Source organism: Melopsittacus undulatus, chromosome 13, assembly GCF_012275295.1.
Source record: "Melopsittacus undulatus isolate bMelUnd1 chromosome 13, bMelUnd1.mat.Z, whole genome shotgun sequence".
Lineage (NCBI taxonomy): Eukaryota > Metazoa > Chordata > Aves > Psittaciformes > Psittaculidae > Melopsittacus > Melopsittacus undulatus.
The window spans coordinates 6,241,809-6,264,574 of NC_047539.1; the positions used below are offsets into that span (position 1 = coordinate 6,241,809).

General features: G+C 41.5%; 1 protein-coding gene across 6 annotated transcripts; it reads right to left on the bottom strand.

Annotated features, from left to right (window-relative positions):
- Positions 1 to 173: 173 nt before the first annotated feature.
- RABGEF1 (RAB guanine nucleotide exchange factor 1) lies at positions 174 to 20,562 on the bottom strand. Of its 6 annotated transcripts, none has more exons than XM_034068800.1 (11): positions 20,469 to 20,562; positions 12,982 to 13,167; positions 10,568 to 10,734; positions 9,422 to 9,541; positions 7,315 to 7,335; positions 6,268 to 6,437; positions 4,708 to 4,789; positions 4,074 to 4,206; positions 3,592 to 3,683; positions 2,986 to 3,242; positions 174 to 2,322 (listed from the first exon to the last, which is right to left on the bottom strand). In XM_034068800.1, exons 2-11 carry the CDS (start codon positions 13,158 to 13,160, stop codon positions 1,924 to 1,926), a joined length of 1,620 nt encoding a protein of 539 aa, XP_033924691.1. In that variant the 5' UTR covers positions 13,161 to 13,167; positions 20,469 to 20,562; the 3' UTR covers positions 174 to 1,923. The 6 variants fall into 6 exon arrangements, with proteins under 6 accessions (XP_033924691.1, XP_033924687.1, XP_033924689.1 ...); XM_034068796.1 differs by having other exon boundaries at positions 6,268 to 6,434; positions 20,469 to 20,561; XM_034068798.1 differs by lacking the exon at positions 7,315 to 7,335 and having other exon boundaries at positions 6,268 to 6,434; positions 20,469 to 20,561.
- Positions 20,563 to 22,766: the final 2,204 nt, after the last annotated feature.

Genomic DNA, 22,766 nt, shown 5'->3' on the forward strand with positions numbered 1-22,766 from the left:
TAATCACTACAATGAACCTTCTGCAAAGAAAAAGACATTGTTACCTAGACTTGCACTTCAATGGTTATGACCTGTGCCTCCCAAAACGCAGGCAATGCTGAAGCAGCCACAATTATATTCACATTAATCATTAACAGCATTACAAAACCCAGTGATGAAATGCCTGGGACACATTAACAGTGGAATAACATACACACTTTTATTTAAACATGGCAATTTACACAATAGCTCTAAGTTTGGTGGTTTCTTCCTCCCCCCTTGGGAAAACTGGTGTACCTGGATAGAAGAATTAGCACCTACTGTTTATAAAGAAAATAAAGACTTTACAGTTTTATTTACTGCAAACATGGTCAGATCTTAAGCAATTTAAGTGCAGTGACAGATGGATATGTTAAGTAATAAAATTTCTTATGATCATCCGATTAACTCATTGCTTCCCCATAGCAGTGGAGTTTTGGGTAACTGGCTGTCTCTGGAATGCTAGGAATGCATAGTTCATAAAGCTAAATACAAGGGACAAATCACAGTTATGGTCTGAAATTATTGCAGCGCAAGTTTTCAATGGCAAGGTTTGTAAAGTAGTAGAACATAAAAGAGAGGTAGGTACTTCCCTCCTCGATGGTAAGAATTTAACATCATGGTTCAAGCTAAGTTGCTTTACGTAGGGTATCTCAGGTACACCAACAAGTCACGGCAGACTGGCTGAACTGGAAGATACTTCAAATGATATATAAATGTTTCACTGCATAAAAAAGTCATATTGCAAGGGGTTACCCTCTGCAGTGTGAGTCTTAACTTGAAATACACCCATCTAACCTTGTAGTGGCATAAAGCCCTATTTACCTTGCTGCTCAGTGCTTTAGCAAGAGAAGTCCCTTTGCTAAGGAGGGCCACTAAAGATCAGAAGACTGATGCTTCCTGAAAGTAAAGTGCACTTTTCTGCTCATGCTTCTTCTGAAAAGCAACCTCTTAATTGTATGAACTGATTTATCTACCAGGATTGCCAAAACAGCAATCAAGACCTAACCCATTGATGGAAGTTACTGGGCAATGCGAGGAAAGAAAGCCACTTCTGGTGCAACTCTTGTATTATCTCCTCCTCCTCCTCATGAATTTGTATTTTCAATACAAGTATTTCTTCCTATTTTGGAAGCCTGGCTCAACATCCTCTTCAGAAGCAGTAACACCAGCACTCTGTGCACCACCAAAGGTTATCAGTCATACTGACAAAGCAGAGAGAACGTTCACATGGAGAAATACCATCTTTTAAATAGCACTTTTTTTACAGAGCAGATTGAGATTAGTGTGAAGTTTTCAGATCATTACAACAATTTCCTCTAATTCAATCAATACCATCTACCTTATTGAATAATTAACAGTGTACTTGCCTTATACTGCAATGGGATTTAACCAAAAGGTGTTAAAATGAATACTTTGGGTATCATTTTCACTCAAACACAAGATGTCATGCACAGCTGAGACATTAAGATTTGAGATCTATTTACAATTTTACATATTTTACAATATATATTTCATCTTTACAGCTACAGGAGAAATTCAGGCTCACATTGGTGCCATTCAAGTTTCTGCTGGAACTTGAATTCAAGTTAAACTAACCATTAAAAACAAGTAAGTGCATGCCCAGGAGGAAGCTTTCAGGAAAGAAGTCAATGGACTAGTGTTGCTTAAAAATTACACCAGTTTGTGTAGAAAATTGAAATTCAGTTCAAAAACCCACAAAAGCCTAATAGAAATCCACCTAAAATAAATACAATTCATTACACTTGACCAAAACAAAATGCACCTTTAAAAATGTACTGATTTAAGCTCATCTGATTTTTTAGCCTTAAATTTAGTTCCCTCCCCAAGTAGCAGATAGCGCTAGGTGAGAATAATGCTGCTTTTCAAGGGTGACACTGATAATTATCCTGCATACACCTGAGGCTGCAGTGGCGGGGGCAGCTTGTCATTCTCCACATTTTCAGAGTCAATAGCTGCTAAGGCTTGACTTTTTGGTTTTATTTCTAATGGATATTTCTCAACAATATCTTGGACTTCCTTTGTAATTCCTTCAGTCCAATCTATGAGGTCTTTCTCAAGCTTCTTGGCTTCATTGACAATTCTTTCCTGCCTCTCATTCAACTGAGACAGGAGTTCTAAGTTTTTGTACATCTGCTTAACACCCAGGCACACATCAGGTGAGAAGCTGTCGGATTCTTGCTTCTTTGGGGATGTCTGACCAGTCATAAACCGATCGAAGTCTTCCTGGCTTAGGTTTAAAGACTGAGCATCTAGTTTTTCAATGAAGGCCACAGCACAGCACTACAAACAAAACAGAGAGTGAGCATCACTGCAAGGTATAGACTGGAATGTACACCTTCATTTTTTATCCTGCTATACATCACAAACCTCTAAGGTTTCTCTGTATGGGAGGTGAGAGAATGGAAGGTACATGGCAGCTAGACAAAAGCACTATATTGATATTTAATGATCTGATCAGCAGGGATCTAATAAGCTCTCTATTCATTGTCTGAAGGAAGGAATGTCAAATGCCCATCTTACCTTAGGGATGCTCTCCTCAAAGGAATTTTTAACATTCCAAGAATTCCATTCATCTATTTTCCCTCAAGAATTGCTTTACAATGAAATGCAGAGAAGCCAAGTTCATAATCATAATTCCTTCTCAATTAAACAAGCACACACCAATAAATGTCTGCTGCAGAAGCTTTAAGGAGCCTGTCTTAGCACCAGACTGTTCAAATGAAGGGTTTAACATTATAGAGAAAGCAAAGCACTGTCTGGTTTGGGAAGCAGAGAAGGAAGAGGGAGGAGATAGAAAGCAAAAGAGCTGCTGAATTTTAAGCAACCTCAGTCACTACTGGAAGATTAGTTTTAATTTCCCTTCTATGTTATGTTGTGTTTGCCTTTATTGGGAATCCCTCCATCCAAATAAAAGACAATCTTGTGTAAAACCTCCACACTTACCAGATTGGTAAAATAGTAACCATCTTCACCTGTCATTAACCTGCTTGGATTACAGAAGCGGGTGATATACTGGATGTTAGACTGCAGACGGGGTGGGTTTCCCTTCAAAACGATGTATATAAGTGTTGGAAGAAAGTCATCAGCAGAAGCTGGTTCATTTTTTGTGATTTTTATTGCATTAAATATATGCTTGCTGCACTTGGTGATACATGCTAGTTTATCACGAGGGACACGCTTTGAATCCATTTCAATGATATCTGTAAGATAAAAAGGTTTGCCTATCACTACAACTGTATTCATCAGATAACCTGAATGAGTAGGACACTTACTGGACAATACTAATACTGCAGCAACTTTATCTGTGGTGCTTGCAGATCCATAAAAGAGCTGTTTATTCAACCTTCTCTTGGTTCAGTCCAAGTACTTCAAATAGATTCTTCTGGGGTAGAACAATTACCCCTGCTCCACAGATCACTAGTCTGATACCATAAGGGCTACTGCAAATCTAAAAGCCTGGACCCCCTTCTGCTGGCAGCAGAAAATAACCTCCATGAGCAAAAGAGATGAAAATGAAAGCTGGAAATGTAAACTTCATTGGTGACAAACCTGTAATTGCTTTTACAACCATATCAGAGACTTCTGGGATTTCTTCATTGACAGGAACACAGAGCATCTGTGGAGTTACCCAGTGCAAAGCCCTGTGACAAGAAAAAAAAAACATTAAATTGTTCTGTGCCAGTGACATTCAGGTGTTGGAAACCAGCTGCTGCTTGAATTCAAGGCACACAAGGAGTGCTTTGTGTAAATGAGGCACCAGTCCAGTCATAAGCTACTTTATTCCACTGAAGTAATTTATTTCCAGAAGAAATACTTTTTGCTATAATTTTATAAAAACAAATTTGTTTCCTAATGTAGCAACTTTCATTATTCGCTCTATTCATTCCTTCTCCTTCTTAAATAAAGTGGGTTTAACCCTCTGCTTAAAAACCTTGGTGTTTTTGTGTGCCCAGCAGGTCTGTAACATGCTCGATTCAGAGCTCATTTACAAGGCTGTGGATCACCCAAATAGTTTTCCTTTAAAGCCTTACCTGATTCTCTTTTGGACAGCAAGATCTTTCTTCTCATCATCTGTTGTCTCAGGGCAAAAGACATATTTATACTGTCGAGTCATAATGTATTTTTCAATCTGATCCATTGCTTTCTCCACTTTTTCAGGGGGCACTGAAAGGTACAAATCCCACCCCGATACTGTAAATCAAGTATTTTGTGGCTCTTTTGATGATGTAATACAGTTTGGTCCTATTATCACCAAATCAGTATTACTGACTTGAGCCAACCTGAGTTAACAGAATGGATATTAAAAAAATGGAGTATTTTCACTCCCTTAAATGTATCCCTAGCTACATTTAAACCATGCCACTTACACACCAGGCACATAAAAGCTCCTGTCCCACTGGCTTCTTGTGCATTACAGCATAACGTAAGGCTCACAGCCTGTTCATTGGGTTGAAGCTCCACATTCAACTTTAGTTTTAAACAAACAGTATTGAATTTAAAACAAGAAATGAAAACAATTGAAGCCAAATTTAATTTAACTATGGTACTAGAATCAGTTAACAGCACTCCTGACAGCTGGTTAGGAATGCTTTGGTTTTACTTGAAGCTTTACTCTCAAATCATTCCTTTTTGAGCAGTAAGATACAAGGCAGAAGAACACGATACCTTTCCAACGTGTCTGTAATTTCTCTGCTACATTTTGATAGAAGTCCTGAGCACATTCAGATTGCTCCTCAATACTTAAGTCCTGTAACAGAAAACTGATTAAGTGTGCATGCATGGAAGAAATGACAGCAGTTCCTCTGTGGTTTGATTAAGGGAAGTGTCCAGCTGCAGTAACAGTCTGAGAATGCAGATGTATCATCAGAGGTGCTTCTGTTGGCTGAATTATATCCAAAATATGAGAACCAAGATGCGCTGACTCCAGACATTTATTTGCTGAACAGATGTATATTGGCCATAAAACTGCACAGGTGGAATGCCACTTTCCCCAGACACATCCCTGAGTAATAGTCACAAACCAATGTAGACCATGAAGCCGAATGCTTGCTCCATACTTTGCCTCTAACTTTTCAAAGAGACACCATAAGTCCATCAAAAAGCCAAGAGCATAAATCATCATCTAAAATTATATCTATCCAATAAAGACTCCTAATGACTATGAAAAAATATTCACAGTGTCACTTGTGAAACAACACTGTCTTTTGGCCACTAGCTAACTGAGCTACTGAAGAACATAACAGATTGAAGGGGTAAAACTGACTTTACCCATCAGGTCTCTTTGCACTATTAACGTCAGTATAAAACCATACATAAAACCAAAACAGAACTGAGAGAGAACTCAGATCCTGAATGCTCTAAAGCCAAAAACTAGACAGTTACCCTGGATGTAGTCTCAGCTCTGATGGCAGTGCTGCAGTTAGGCCTGATTTATGTGTAGGAGCAAACTGTATGTTTTAAGAAAGACTTCTTTTTGTCTAGCACAAGCCATCAAGGAACTAGGAAAGGAAAGGAGTTTTGGTGTTTACAACCAACCAGTTCTAAACAAACTTCAAGCTGTTTTCAAAGTGGAGGGCATGTCAGATTCCACCCCAAATCCTTTTAATTTCAGTCAATTTGAGGATATAACTTGTGTAACTACACCCTAAATAGGAAAGGTAGAAAGGGAAAAAAAGAGTTGTGCTGAACACAGACTCTATTCAACCACAGGTGGCACTAGTGACACATTAATATTTAAGGAACATTAGAGTTTTAATGGAGAATGAAGATGTAACCTGCATTCCATATTAAAAAAGCACAGTCAATTCCCCTTCCCCAAAGGAAAGGATATGTGTGGGTTGATACTTTCTTTAGAACTTTTAAAGACTTAAGATATCTTAAAAACTCACGATGTACTATATTCTAATTTCCATAAGTCATCTGTCTAGAAGACTGCTGTTCCACAATCTTGATTTATGTGGGATTTACTCAGGTTTAATTTATCTGGGATGTAAAGGAAAGCTCTTTCAATATACCCGAGACACTGGGGTTGGAGGCCTCTTTGCATACCATTGCAAGGCATTCAGAAGTGAAGACTGCCACTGTTCTTCATTTGACTAAGCGTATCAGACATAAAAGACTCCTTTACACAATATATCAAACCCAAACTGCTGGAAGAAGAGCAGCATTTTCTCCATCTCTCCCTAATTTCCCCATTTATTTATGTCAGACGCATGCAAAACTTACCCTTTTATGATTCATCGTGTCCAAAAAGAGTTTACATTGCTTATAGATATCTTGTCCGGGCTTATGGTATGTCTTGAGGAATTCTGTGAATTCCTTGGATACCCGATCTGTCTCAATGCTGGCCTGCCTGTTTATAGAAGGGCTGGGGGCCTTGGCTTCTTGGATCTCTGCTGGGAAAATTGGAGCACATCAGATTAGGTTTTTTTCCACCGATGGATGAATGCAGGAAGTGTTTAACAAGTCTTGAAATTACAGGTGGTTTTTTCAACTGTGCAGATGAACGAGCATTTATTTCTCAAGCTTTAGCAGTGAAATGCTGGGTATTTTTAAACAGAACGCCAGGAAACTGAGTATCCCACAGCAGCAAAACATTTATAGCCACAAACCCATTTATACTTAATGGTATTTTTATATGAGCAGATTACCATAACATGGGTTTGCTTTTGGGTTTCTTACATTTTTCATTCCCAGGTTAGATAACTATGTAAGACCAAGGTTTTCAAATTGGATTCTGCAGCAGTTTAAGATAATGGAGGGGTCCCTTCCCCATTCTCCCTCACCTTCGCATTCCTGCTTTGCTGGCACCAACACAAGTTCTCAACTGGCTCATGAACTAGCTCGGGGAGCAGTCTTAATCAGAAATCAGGGCTGCTTATGGGCTTCATTTCTCTCCTGATCAGCTCCCCAGGCTGGTTTCCCATCATGAGCAGTAGCAGAAGACAAGGAATGGGAGCATGAGGTTGGTGCAAACACAGCAGCCCTTCTTTGCTAGGCAGCAAATGCCACAGAATCACACCCACAGTGCAAAAGAGAACACCTGGTCACTTGTGTGCAAAGGCAGAAACACTGTGTCTGCTTGGAGGAAGAGTCTGCTTCACGCTCAAGGAGGAGGCAGGAACACCAGACTGCACACAGCAGTGGATGCAAGTTCATACAGCTGTAAACACAGGGGTTTTCCATGCAAACACATCTGACTTTCCAAAGCATGTGCTGCCAAGTTAATTGTACTGATCCAATACCATCACTACCCAAGTTTAGTTCACCCACCTTTCAGCTTGCCAGCCAACACTGTTCAAAATGAAGGAGTGAATAGAGATGATGTACATGAACATGATGAAAAACAAGCAGCAGAGAGACAGAAAACATGAAAATATTCATGGTCAACATGATACAGACATATGTTTCAATCTGAAAACACAAACATGCACAACAAAAAACATCTGTTTCCATAAGCATACATGCAGAACAAAATAGAAGGAAACAAAATCAAAGGAAATGAATGGGATTAGTATATTTAAGTTGGTGTGTTTCACCTGGATTCGAGGTAACTTACTGGTCGTTCTTTGGTTTGTTGTTAGTTGATTTTCAAGAGATCCAGCACTACAGTAAATTCAAAGCTGTACGATCCAGTGACCAACAACCACTGATGACAACCACGTCACAAGACTCATTAGGACCTTGCAGAGTAACCTTCTCTGGATAATCCTTTGGTCAGGTACCAGTAGAACATTTATGGTATTTAAGTGATAAGAATGGAAAAGGTTTTGCAAATATTTAAATTCCAGCTGTAGCAATCAAGATAGAGAGTGCAAATCCACCTCCTTCCTAGTTACACAAGAATGCTTTTCCAGAGGGGATTTCCTCCTAACTTCTTTATCCCTAAGATTCAAGATGGAATGCATGTATAGTATTCAAGCTGAATGGCAACCATTCCTATATGTTGAACTAAATTGGTCACATTTAACATCATGCAAACAGTAAGCAGAAAGGATAGTTTTGAAGTAACACCCAAAGAAAGCAGATCCTGTTTCGAAAGTATAGAATTCCAAGCTATTTTTTCCATAATTATTGACTTAATTTGGAAGTTGAAGTTTTATTACTCACTTCAACACCGAGTTCATTGTATTATCAACTAGAGTTCCACTACTGGACCCTAAGGAGTATGACTCTTTCAGTCATAGATTCAAAATGGATTATTTTTAGTTACTCAAATGATGTAGTCAACTGAGGCAGATGACTGTTAATGTATGCATTAAAAAACTGAATGTTAAAATGAAGTGTGTTTTTAATGAGTCACACCAAGAACTACAAGTTGTCACTCAGAAGTGATGCAGCTTCATTAACCTCTGTGTTGAAATCCTGATTTGAGGAAAATGACTCTGTACAATGTGCACTGATTCCTAAGGACTGCAGGAACAAATGGACTTTCAGCACAAAATGTTTTCAGCTTTGTCATGGTCTCTGGAAGAATTAAGTCTAACTACAAAGAAGCTGATTAAAGAAATTCCATTTGAACAAGTTGAAGAGAACCTAGTAGAGGAGATAGGCCAAAATGAAAGAAAGGATGGGAAGAGTTAAGAAAGGATCACCTTTACAGAGAATAAAGGCTATTAATATGAAGCTGTTTCTCAAGGCATTCTACACAGAAGCGAGTTGTCACAGCAGAACATCAGCACTCCAGTGACTCACTATGGTTGTGCCATGGTCATGGATCTGTGTCCAAGCAAAGAATATGAAGTGTTTGTCTTCAGCTCTGTAACACACACCCATTCCCTCTCTTCATATAATTTACAAAGAATAATACACTTTCAAATCTCTTTAGTCAGCAGAACACATCAGAATTGCAAACAACACAGGACAAGATCCTAAAGTTGTTTGCATCAGGGGTTTTTGTGTCCTTTTGGCTTACATGGAACCAGTGTGTCCTCTCTTGATAGGAAACTGTCTTCTTCATTAATATAACAAGTATCTGGAGATGTTTTGAGAGTGCAAAAGTTCTGGAAGTGTGAATTATTAAATTGAAGTAGTTTCAACTTACCATCAGATTCATAATGGCAACCTGGGATTATTTTTTTTTTTGATACAAATATGAAGCAGCACAAGATGCAGCTGCTGCATAACCCTTCAGAAGACACATGGAGGCAGAGCTCAGAAGCTTCAGCTTTATTCCTACACTCTCCCCACTAAAGAGCAAAGAATGGGTTTAGTGATTCAAGTTCCTCTCAAGATGCTGGAATTGCTTTTTTTGTCACCTCCATCTTCAACAGCACGAGTTATAACTGGCACAACCCTAGTTTGTATTTTGCAAAGCCCAACTAAGAAGTAAAGCTTACTAAAACCAGGCAGACAGCTTGCTCAAGCTGTACTGCATTACCTTCAGTAGGGGAAGCCAGTTCCCAGGAGGGAGTAAAAATCTCCTTCAAATCCCTGAGAATGTTATCAGCATTTCGCTCCCTCCCAGGCTGTTCTTGCTTAACGCCTTTCTCTTGAGCCACTGAAATAAATGCAAAAGCCAAGCGAGACACCAAGAGCAGGAGCATGTCAGGAGAGATGGTGAAGGGGGTAAAAACAAAAAGAAAACATGGAAAGTGAGAACGAATGAACTTAAAAAAGAAGCTTTTAACACATAGCTGAACGTGTCATTTAGTCAGCTGCTGCCCATGCACCAAGACAAAGTCCAAGATGAAATTCAGGCACATTTAGTATTTCTCATTAAGGAAATGCATCATCTATAAGGCTATGATACATTAATGTGGCTTTTTCTTCAGGAATGCGTATTAAACAGTATTTTCCAGCTTTTGCCCATGTAAGCTACTGCTATGCAAAGACTTCAGCGCCATTAATCATTCTTGTAACACATGCTATAGAATAAACATTGAGGCAACCACAGACTCGATATTCACAACCCACATACACATAAGCACAAGTTTCCTTTCAGATTCATTCTCATTTAAAGGCACCCTGCTTACACATTCCCTTTTTCCAATTAAAGCTGTTGGAGTGATCATTATAGCAGCATCATCTGATATATCAGCATTTCTATCACACTTTGACATACCACTTTGTTTGAGGTGACTGACAGCCAGTCCCTTTTCTCCTGCTTTCTTTAGGAATAGTTAGTTCCCCTTCAAGTCCTACACTACAGGATCCAACTATGGTTGACTCATGAATCTGGTAGGAACATGCATCACATGAATGAGATACTTCCACTCAGTGCAGTGGTGTATCACCACCAGGAATACATTTGCACTACACTTCAGTGGAAGAACTCCTGTATAACTAACACAAACATGGTCACAGGTACAGAAGTGCACTGCTGTACTCAAAACATTGTCTGGCATCACCCAAAAGCTCATGTTTAACGTGCTTTCAGGAAGACTTCACACATAGTAATCACCCTTCAACTTCTTGAAGTCAAGTCACAGTGCACTACTCTGCCTTTTAGAACAATACATCCATCAAAACCACTTTTTAACTTAACATGCTGTTCAGAACCATTAAAAGCAAAGGAGGAAATTACCCTTCTTGGCTCCTGTTCTGGAAGAAGCAGTGAAGAACTTCTTCACAGTAGTGACTTTCCGTGTTTTCTCATTGGTTTTCTTTTCTTCGAACTTGGAAAAGGTCAGTGACTGTGCCCCTTGTGTGCTCTGGCTACTGGCATATGCTTCTTCTTCCTCACGCTGAAGCCTGCAATTAGAAAGTGTAGGACTTAAACCTGTAGGCACAAATAAACTGTGCAATAAATGACTCATTTGACATGCTAATTCTCCTCTATGCCCATCTTCATTTCTTGCTTCCTATCACATCTCCGTTCACTACACTACATCCACTCTTTCCATGTTGCAATGGTGAAAGCAAGGAAAAGCTTATCATGGCTAGGGAGGATATATAGTAAGGTCAAAAGGGAGGAGACTGAAATATAATCATGGTCACCTTCCCTTCATGTCACAGCCCCCCAATCTACACAGGTAGAGGTGAGGGGAAAGACTGTGGGGGGAATTCCAATAATCGATTCAGTTGCTCTCCTCCCTGCATCATGTTCCAAGTTTCACAACCCATTACTCTGCCATCTTATTAAGATAAAACTGTGGCTCACAGCTGAACAAGTGAAATACCCTGTCACAGCCTCAGAAATATTCTGGGGAATAAATCACTGCTGTCATAATTGGTTTTCAAAGCCTTGGAAATGCTTCTTGAATGAATAAGGCAAACCACTTCACTGCAACACTGATGGGTGCTCTGCAAGCCCATCTTCTAATCTACATGTAGAAAGTAGGGGAGGGCACACATACCAATCCTACTTTTCTTCCTATACAGGAGGACTAAAATAGGTTAAGCTAGATTCCCCTTCAAGATGCTACCAGGTTAAGCCATTTTTCTTTAAACTTAACCCATCCAGCTCAGGATGGACCATAAATGGTCTTGGTTTGTAACCTCTTGAGTAGAGAATTGTCTCTTATCCATGCTGACAAGTCTGTTCACTACAACAAACAACCTGAGCTTATCTGTTCCTTTAGTATCGCCCTACTGAACAGTTATGTATTAAAGAATTCCTTAAATACCCCACTTTATTGTATGCAGATGTTAAGCCTGACAGTATAACTATCTGCTCTGGTAAGACCTCAGTTCTTATTAACTGCTAAAGCCAAATTTATGGCAGAAGAAACAAAAAATGTCCTCTGTACAGTACTCAACAGCTTACCTGGCACCTTCTGATAAGGCTAGAAAAGGTTTCAAGTGCTTCTTTCTACCTTTCTTAGAAGTTTATCTGTTTAAAACAAACCAAACAAATTCCTTCAAGGCTTAAGGTAAGTGTCTAAAGGAGTTAGATACCAGCAAACCTTGGGCTTCCAGACTACAACCATCAGTCTCGACCCAGCTGAAGTTCAGAAAGCTTTCACAGATGTCACCTTCTTCAGGGAGGCTGATGTGAACACTGCATTTAATGCCTTTTTTTCCTTCCCTTTGTTTTCTTCCCCCAATGACTTCGGTTAACACATCACTTGGTAACTCAAGTTCATTGAAGGTTCCAAACTCGAGTGCAGATAAGACTCTTGGGCATTTATCTCTAGAGTTCTGACATACAACACTAATACATTAAGGTAAGTGTATGCAGAGAACTGTGTCAATATGAACAAGCATCTAGGACAGCTCAAGTCAGATGCCAATCAACTCAGCTAGATGCTCCTCCATCTCAAGAATTCACATAACCCTGAAACAGTTAATGCAGAGTGGATGTCATGTAACTCACACCTGGGTGTTTCAGCTGTAGTACAAAGAGGATGCTCTGCAGTTTCTCAGACAGTGGATAAATCCTTTGCTTTCTACCCAGCAAAAAGCAGTTGTAGCTGCTCTTATTTTCTCATTCAGGTACAGGTTTTCTGCAACACTCATTTTCAGGGTCAAGCAAGGAAAACTAGAGACCTCTGCAGAAAATATGTGCTTAGAAACCTTACCTAAATTATTAAAGCCAAAGTTTTGATTCTTTTGGGCTTAATCCTTCAGCTTAAAAGACTCACAACTGACAAGACTAGAACCAGTTTTCACTCAGTAGCTGCAATGGAAAACCATTGTGCTGGCTCTATTCAAGACAATAACTTTGGTCTCCAGAGGCAGAGGTATTTTAATCAAAATTATCACTTTCACCCTAGCCAGAATTACAGACTTCAGTATGCAAATCAGGTCAAAGCATTTGTTGAGAGCTTGGGGGAGTGTTTGCATTTGTTACTTCACAGACTTTCTTTTGAAACCTCTTAAATTAGAATGTCATAAATATTCATCTTTGCATCAAAAGGCACATTTTCATTCCTGATGGAAAGGTCAAATTTGAGACTTGTGATGAAACTGAGACAGAGCTAGAAAACAGGAGATATGAATGGTATTTGGTGAAGTCACCCTGCTGCAGGAGATGAAGGAATAAAGAGGGCTCTTTACCGCTCTGCCAGCTCCCAGTCCTCTTGAATCTGTTTCTGCCTGGCCTTATGGTATTCCTCTCTCCAGCACTTGGAGCAAAATCCCTGCCAAGCAGGATTGCCATAGTAACCACATCCTTTCTTGCACAGTAGCTCCGACTGATCAACGTGAATCCCTCTGCGTTCAGATTTCAGGCTCATTTTCTTCCTGTTTAAAGGGAGAAAGGTTAAAGACAGAAGCATAACAGCAGCCTGCTAGGAATAATTTATTTTGAAGGCTTGCCTTTTAGAAAGAAGTAATCTGTTTTAATTATTTAATAGTGCCATAACAATAAAATAAAGGCCAGCAGAGGAAGGGTGCAGTTATACAACCACACAGCCCCAAAGCCAACTGCAGCATTACTGTGCTTGCACAGCGTTGACCTGCAAACAGTCCCAGACAGCCGGCCTAGAAAGCAGCACCAGTCACAGCCAGCTACTTCCACACATGGGAAAAGGCTCTGATCTCACAAGCACATTGTTCCAACAGGCACAAAGCAACGGAGGAAAAGAAATACAGAAAGTTAATCACCAACAAAGGAAGCAAACTGAGTAAGAGACAAAACCCAAATAGGTTTCTTCAAGCTGAGAGTCTCTCTGCAAAGAATCACTCTGCAGAGACTAGGTAACAGATCCTTGTCCTCGAAGAATGTGTCTTCACAGCACAGTGGAGTATCATAGCTAACCCAGCAGGGCACATCAGCACAGATGAGGCTGATCTCCATTTCCTTTACCTCTCAAGTTACTCCAGAGCTAAGCTGGGCTCCTGCACACAGCACAGCTCTACAGAGCTTACATATACTGACTGATTTATTCTCATGCCTACACCACCACTATGCAGAGCCTGTCTTCCAACAATCCAACGCTCCCTTTTCTTTCCTTGCTTGACAGAAACCATCCCACATACCAGCTTGCTCCCAAAGGGCATTTCAACTAGTTCCAATTTTAAATGCTGGAGGGAGATTTGGATTAGATATACGGAAGAAGCTCTTCCCTGTGAGGGTGGTGAGGCTCTAGCACAGGGTGCACAGGGGAGCTGCGGCTGCCCCATCCCTGGGGCATGATCTTTATAAGGGGGGAACAAACTAAACACTTACATAGATAAGATGGAATATTAAGGCTCCTTCCAAGGCGAGCTTTTCTGCCTTTGAAAGAAATGAGTTTCTAAAAATAGTTTCATTGTAGGGATAGGTATACTGAGGGAATCAGTTTCTTTATGACATCATTTATAATGACGCATCCCATTTCTATAGACAGCAGCTGAATACTCTTTTCTTTACCATAGAAAAGTCTCACAGTTAAACAGACATTAATATGCTTCTGCAAAGCAAACTAAGAACCAACCAAAAACTACATCTTAACTATTTGAGAGCTTTACTTCATTCCCACATGGACAAATTAACAGAGGGAAATCAGGACTTTGCCTTCACCAAAACATTCTAGTTTCTGTCTCCTTAATTTTACAATTCCACAAGTAAGGTCTTTATGTTGACTGCAAGGATACACAAATCTGCTGACCAACAATCCAGCCACCAGACCAGAAATCAAACAGCAAATGTTTGTCCACTGCACAGCCTGGGATGGTAATAGCATGTTAACACTGTCTGGCAACATAGCTCATTCTCAGAGCATCACACACACCCTTTATCACCAACTCTGCAAAGAATGGGGAAGCAAAAGCTTGGAACTCTCCAGCTGCTGCTGATTCAGCTTAAACACCACTTCCTAAAACTAGAAGCTGCAGCAGCATTTTGGTTAGAGATTTCTATTGGAGGAGCCTGTACTAGAAGAAATCACACATAGAATTTCCACTATTGCCATTAACATAAAGCTGATCAGCCTGGATGTTTTCTTTGCAAACTGCAGGGAGCTATAAATACACAATGGGTAAAACTATTTCTATAACAAGCTTCAAAGAAATATTACACCCGTCTCTATAACCCAAGGAGATAACACCACTGTGCTCCTATCACCCACTCAATGGGGTAAGCTACAAGTCTGTAGGCCAGTTTCATGAATTAGGATGTCTGTTCTTATCCAAATCACCATGAATTAGCTTTCTGTATCCACAGAGCTTTTACCACCACAGTTACCTCTGGCACCCACTAGCTCTTTATGTACATTAGAACTAAAATTAAGGTTCTGTTCAGCCTCAAAGTTCAGCAGCTTTCCCTGCAGTGAGAAAAGCAGGTCTCTTAATAGCAAGATTCTTCTCTTTCTTGCATTCTTTCAGGAGAGATTTGTAAATAGCCACAAAGCCAAGCCACTAGAAAGCAAGTTGTTCGGTTTCCTCCCCTTCAAGTGTTTTCGATTGCATCAGTTTCGGATCCAGGGACAAAAGAGGTCACCCTGAGTCAATATGAAGGAATCACATGCTGCACTTGGAGCAGAGGCTGTCTGGTTTCTTTAAACACAGGCAAGCGTTACACTAAAAATGTCACAGCCAATTTTTGCAGGGCAGCATCCACGTTTAACAAAACAACTCAACACATTTTAATAAATTGAGTATGAAAAATCCATCTTAAGTCAAGTTTCTGCAATGAAATCACTGTTATTTAATGATCTTCCATTCCTAAATACGTTTTGTTGGAACTTTTCCCTTTTTTGTAATTTTTTAAGCTGTCTCTCCCATGGTTCCTCTGTGATTCTGTCAGCTGCAGCTGAAAGCACACATGCAAACAGCGCAGGGGTTTAGTTACCGCAGTCACGGAAGGGCCAAAACCAGAAACCCCAACTTTTCTACAGACTCCTGCTGGCCAACAGCCACGTCACTTTCCCTGTGACTATCCTTCATACACTTCAATCCATCTTTGAAGATTTACTAAAGGAAATACAGAAAGAGTTAAGACAGAGTTAAGAGTTAAGCACACTTTTTGTTGCAAGTAGTACCAAAGAACAACAAAAGGGTTAAGGTCAGCCTGGAGTGGAGCAAAGTGGAAAGGGTTTTCTTAAGAAGTGCTTTCCATTGACCTGAAGGGCAGCAGCATTCACTGAATGCAGTTAATAAAACCTACATCCTAGTTTCCAAGAATTTTCTAGTTTCAGGTCCTGGGAGGCCAAGTTTTTCATGGGAAGCAATGAGCATACATCCAAACCTACAAAAGGATTTCATCAAAGCATTTAGTCTTCAGGCAACATTTGCAGATTACAACCTACAATCTTAATTCCCTGTACAATGCTGAGAAACAGCTCCAGAGACCAGAACACAACCTACAACAGTCACCAAAGCCCAGGCAGCAACACCTTGCTCACATCCCACCCAGAGGACATCCAGCCTCTGACCTCTTGAGTGCTCATATAAAAAGACAGTGAAGTTCAACAGTAGCACAGAATGAACCAGATTGCACTGATGGAGTACAACTATTTTACTACTACTTTATCTAATGATTTCCCATGACATTCCCATGGGACTAAAGATACAACCTTCACAAGCAGTGCTATTTCACAATTAAAACTATGGCACAAGAGAGCTCAAAAGTTTGTCAACACCCGATGATCACATGTGATAGCCTGATGTGCAGGCCAGTTACATAAAGCACAAAACCAGCTCTACATTTCCAAAAGGTGCCCTCTCCTCCAATTGTTAAGTCCATAAATCCATTGGCCGTTTTTGTCAGGACCCCATAATGGTTCTGACATGATGAAGTAGCAGCAACTACTGCTTGAGGACTCAATGCTCTCAACAACAGCAAAAGACTTTTACTTTTCACACAGACCAGATTACAAAAGAGCTAGAAAAAACACAGTAAGCTTATTAAAGCAGATATCATAGTGCCAGCAAAGAGCAAGTGCATTCTTATCTTTGATGTGGTATGGAAAAGAGGCTCCCTTCATCAAAGAGGATCTGTCACTAAGGGCTGATTTAACACACACAAGAAAGGGACTCTACTTATGTAACACAGTCTTACCAGCAATAAACCCAAGATCGTTTTCATAACACATTAGGGTTTCCAAAGACTGCAGACACAGCTTTGGCTTCAGGAAAACCACTGTGTGTGAAAGGAAGGATAGGAGTATAGATTTATCAGCAGCTTGTATTTCTTGTTCCTTTCTGGTACCTACCTACTTTACTTCCCAGGGACTGAGTAAGCAGATACCCTTCTTGTCAATGCAGATTGCATCACAGCCACAAGGAGATACTGACTTCTTCATAAACTATTTATCAGTCCTGAATTGCTTAGGGTCATCTCTGGTAGAAGAGCTGGTTGAGAAAGCTTACATAGCAAAGCTGAGTAGAAAAGGGTCTCATTTAATAACTCCATAGATGCCTTCAGTAAGAGGTAACTGCAAGTCAGTTTAAAATTACTAAAAGCTATGAAAACCAGTTTGTAGCTAACCCTGTGTGCTAACATTGGAAATGAAAGTGGTAGAAGACTGCTCTATGAATGACTTTCAATCTTGGTAATAAAGTCCCTTAAACTTAGCCCAAAACAGGAAAAGGCTTCGCATAACAAAACAGGCACACTGCCACAAAGGTATGAAACTGCCTCTGACTTCTAGAAAGCCTCTTACAGCCTTCTACACTTCAGACCACAAACCCACATCTCCTCACATCTGTATCCCTCCACCTGCTTTTGGTTTGGGTTCTGTTTGTTTTCTCTCATCTCTTTCTCTTACTCTACTCCTGAAATCAAGAGTCTTCTCAAGACACTCTTGGCACAACTATGAGCAACTGAAATTAACGTGATCTGGCTTTTCAAGTTTAAGTCTTCATAGCACTTAATGAACAACTTGCATTCATTCTTCTCATTAAACAGTATCACAGTGCTCCAAAGAGTGTTCACAATGTCTCTGCAACTGTCTGGTCCTTAGTGGCCATCTCCAGGCACGAAGAGAAGAAAAAATGAGGAAGTCTCCAAACACACATTTCTGGTTTATATTTTACTGGTGCCTGAATAGAAGATCACACTTGACAGGAGATCAGGAGAGCAGCAAGTTCCACCTAAAAGCACACGCAACTTCAGTTACTGACCACAGACTTACAAGGTGGGTTAGGAAGTGCATCAAAACTGAGGGATGGAAGGATGAGATTTGGTTAAAACTCTGTATTTTGCCAATGGGAAAACATCCTCAAAATAGCACGTATTTATTCCAAAGAATACATTAAATGCCACAAAATTCTACAGAGCCACCTCAGTGTGGAAACATGCATGATTCATGTGCAAACCTGAACATTCCAGCACGTAATTAGCAGAAGGATAATTAACTAATGAGCCAACTTCCTCTAAAGGGTGGAGCTGCATGGTCCAAGAGACTCAGAACAGAAAACACAAAAGCCATTAGACAGCTTAGGGATTAGGGAAGGAACATGGTTGCTGTCTTTGCAGAGCGTGAGTCTTCAGTTTCAATGTGCATCTTTCTTGCAATCACGACATTTCAGCTGCAGTGCTTGTTTCCTGGTATAAACAGTGCATGTTGCTAATTAATGATCCTGAGGACAGAAGTCATTAGCTGTAACGACAGACACACGGTCTCATCAGCCACCTGAAAATAACCACAGTTTGGAGCTGTAATTTGGCAGGGGAAATTGCAGCCACCACTTCAAACCTCTGAAACCAAATGGCCACAAGGCTTCACCACTCTACCCACAGAGCTCACAACTTCAACTTGAAGATGTGTTTTCCCCTCAAATGTCAGTACAGACCTTAAGCTACAGTATTGTTTGTCCATACTGAAACCTTAACTCCAGCCACTCAGCCAGGAGTAACATGGACTCATGAATGAACAGCCTGTGTCTCACCACCTACATGTGACTCATGATTGTGCTTCTAAATGAAATCACAAGGAACAGCTGAAAACTACTTTGTGCTGTTTGACTGGGAAAACAAGTAAGAATATGAAGAGGATTAGCTAAAACTTGTCAAACCTCCTCAGATACAGCAGTGAGGGAGCTTCTACACCCTCTGTGCTTTTTCCAAGACATCAACTACACTCACCTGGATTCAGATTAAAACTACAGGTTAAAACATCAGAGACAAATTGCAGAACATCTTATACACTTTGTACCTGACTTGTTACTGACAGTGCTTTAAAGGACTCCACAAGCACAATTTCAGGTGTTGTTTGAGGTCACAAGTAGTCCAATATCATAAAGAAAGAAATAACACCTATAATCAGGCATTACATAGCAAACATCAGAAGGGAGCTGAGACTGTTCTAGATTAGATAACACTGCAAACCAAGATTAAATATCAGAATCATGGACTATCATCAAGCTTATAATCAGAGTTTGTTGCATAAAGTCATCTTAAGAATCACTGCAACTTGATTTATATTCTTTTCTTCCCTTCTATTGTGTGTTTTAGGGTTTTGTCAGCAATGCATTCCACTGAGTTACAGTTCTCTTCCTAATCGTCCCTGCTGCAAAACACTTGTGTAACCATGTCCAGAAGGCCAACAATTCCTGAGTAAAGTTCTGTTCCTGGAATACACTACATCCTTCTGTGCTGAGCTGGCTCGAAGGAGTCTCAAGTAACTGGAAAGCCAAGAGCTGCTCCATACACATCCCATGAAGAACTGCCAACACAAAGTACCTTTTCAAAGAATACCTTCATGACCATGAGACCAAACAAGAAAAGCATGGAAAGTCAATATTGGACTTAAATCACAACCTCTTTTTTTTCCACCCTTTCTCCAAAACTACGCAGTGCCACCAACTCCCAGCACTGGGCTACATCACAGTCCCACTCAGACCCCCAAAATGAGTTCAACTTTGCCTGTAACCACCCCCTCAGTTACCCCAACAACCCCTCACACAAGCACCAGTGCCCCTACCCACACCATCAGGATTTAAGCCAGTTAAACCACCTCCTCAGACGTTCTGTTACTCCAGGTGTGTCATTTCTCTTTCAACACTTCACACACCCTCTCCGAATATACAACCACTCCCTGCTGCAAGAGAACAACGTGAACAGACACAGGGTGTTCACACGGTGACAAATACCCACAGAAGCATCCAAAACGCACTGCTCAGCATCTTAAACACACTCCAAACTCCATCTGGTTTGGGCTTCAAGGACTTTGATCCCCAGCCTTACAGCAGCCAGCCATGCAGCAAGAATGCTTATAAGCAAAGAGTTCCCCAAGCAACTTGGTAAGGAAACAGAGGGGCCCAACCTGCAAAGTTTTAGTGGCACCTTCACCCTGATTAGCTATTGAAACACACCCATGGGATTAAGATACACATAAAAACAACGTAAGCACGGTTCTCCGCGTCCCGGTGCACTCAGCCCGGTTACAGCCCCAGGGGAGGCGGCGGCGGGGCCGGTAACGACAGCCCCAGCCCCCCGGCCTCGAAGCCGGCCCCGACACTGCATCGCCGGCACTTGTATCGCAGACGGCGGAGGAATGGAGACACCGACCGCGCTCCCCCAACCGCCACCGCTCCCTCAGCGCGGAGCCCCCCTCCCTCCGCCGGCAGCACCCGACGGGGCCCGGCCGCCCCTCAGCGGGGTCACAGCCGCTGCTCACCGGCTGCCCCCGGCGGGGCGAGACCCGCGGCTCCGCTCCTGTCGACGGCGGCGAGGGCCGGAGCGTCCTCCCCTGCCCTCCGCTCCGCGGCGGAAGGACGGGCAGCGGCTTCCGGGGCCGCGCCCGATCCCGGAAGGAAGGCAGGGGAGAGCCCGCCTGTGGCGGGTGGGTACGGCCGGGCTATAGGGAACCCGGAGAGGGGCTTGGACAAGGGGTGTAGGGACAGGACAAGGGGAATGGCTTGAACCTGCCCGAGGGGAGACTGAGATGAGCTCTTAGGCAGAAGCTGTTCCCTGTAAGGGTGCTGAGGCGCTGGCACAGGGTGCCCAGAGAAGCTGTGGCTGCCCCATCCCTGGCAGTGCTCAAGGCCAGGTTGGACACAGGGGCTTGGAGCAAGCTGCTCTAGTGGAAGGGGTCCCTGCCTGTGGCTGAGCATTAAGGGCTCTTCCAAACCATTCTGTGATCTCTATGATTCTATGACAAATGCGTTGCTTTTACCTCAAACTCAGATCAGGCAGCACTCTGGAGCATGTGTGTATACAGATTGCAGCAGGAACAGAAATAGCTAGTGCTGTTTAAACCTTACTCCTCTTTCCCTTCTCATTTACACAGTCCTCTCGTGCTCTTTTTGGTGTCTGGGCTTTTTTTTTCCTTCCACAGCAGGGCTCAACACAGACATCCAGCTGTGGAAGCAAGGGATGGTGTTAGCAAGACAAATGGACAGCAGGGAAAAGAGTAATTGAGTTACTTCAGAAACTGAGCACTACACAAGCAGGGACACTTTGGCCCTCCCTGGGACTGTGATAGGAGCAGAAGAGCATGGGGGGAAAGAAGCAGAACTGAAAGGCTGATTCCAGCCCATCTCAGGGAGACTGCAGACACTGCAAAAGCGTTTCCTTCCTTTGAAGGAAATTATGGTAAGTTAGTGGCTGCCATCAACTGAAGCCTCCAATGGAGATTTGTGTCTTCATTTGCAAACCAAGCTCAAATCATAGGGGCTGCAGTGGCTGCAGACCAGATTCCAGCAGTTATCAGTGGAATGTACTTTTATTGCACAACACAGGCTTTATATCCACATTTTCTTCTATGTATTTTAGAAAAAAATCCATGGACTACATATTACCTGAACTGAAAAGTCAAAACATCATAAGAAATAATGCACCACAGTATTAAACATCACGCATCAACTTACTTACACATCAAACACAGTTGGAGAGAATTCCAAACCCTGATTGGTAGCATCCAGGCTGGATTTTCAAAGGCATTAAGGGTTACAATGCATAGACACATAATTTACAATTCAGCAAACCAAAATCCATTTACAAAAGTCACAGTGAAAGTGGAGGTAAACTTATACTGAGCTTGTGTAAGCAAAATGACTAAGAACTGTTCTGGGAAGCAACTTCCAGTTAGAGGACTATATACAGAAGACAGTAACAGAACATGATAGTGAAAGACTGGAAGGCTCTTTTCTGTTTGTTAAATCATGTTTCCATAGCCCAAAACTCAGGACTGTGCTGGGCCCTCTCTGCTGTGCATGACCAACCTGAAAACATTGACAATCGTTTATCTACAGGTAACCAAAGAGATCAACACAACTCCAGGGTTCAGTAATACCAACCATAACTTAAAGCCTGAGGGGTCTATAAATTGCCTGAAGTAGTTGTTAAATTAAGTGAAAGAAATATCATGTCCCAGAGATTTATGAGGAGTCAAGAGAGCATCTTTCTACAGTCTCTGCTCTGAAGTCTGCTCCTACCTGCCAGGCAGTTGCATCTCAAATTTGATTGCTTTGCTATGCAGAAAAGAAAGATCCAGTGTATGAGACATAAAGGTCCTCAGATCTCTGAGTGATGCTGAAATTCAAGTAGTGTGGCCCCGCAGCCACCCCACAGCTCATTGCTGTACAGTCCACAGCCCCTGGATTCTCCCACCCCTTTAACAACACACTGCAACAGAATGAACTTACACAGGAAATGGATGGACAGGGGTTTCCAGATAGGCTGGATTCTTGGCCTGACCTCACATAAATGGTGATGAGCCTTCCTCTTGAAATAAAATGGAAACAATCTTGAAATGCAGTGCAAACAATCAGCTCGGACACAAGGCTTTCCCTGTTGGCACTTCCATTATCCTCCTCATCATGTCACCTGAACCAGGTCATCTATCAACAAGAACGAGTGGCAAGAATAATGTTGGGAAGGAAGGTTCCCAGGGGTTGCAAATGCCAAATGAAAATAATGACCTTTAATTATATCACTAATTATTTTACAGGATCATGCACTTCTCCTTCAGCTC

What these genes read in the sequence shown, in the direction of transcription:
- RABGEF1 (XM_034068800.1), bottom strand. Translation starts at nt 13,160, where the DNA reads ATGAGCCTGAAATCTGAACGCAGAGGGATTCACGTTGATCAGTCGGAG. An exon ending in GTTGGCTGGCAAGCTGAAAG is followed by an intron (nt 6,438 to 7,314) that starts GTGGGTGAACTA and finishes CAATTTTCCCAG; the next exon opens with CAGAGATCCAAGAAGCCAAG. An exon ending in ATTACAGACACGTTGGAAAG is followed by an intron (nt 4,207 to 4,707) that starts GTATCGTGTTCT and finishes TGTACCTTTCAG; the next exon opens with TGCCCCCTGAAAAAGTGGAG.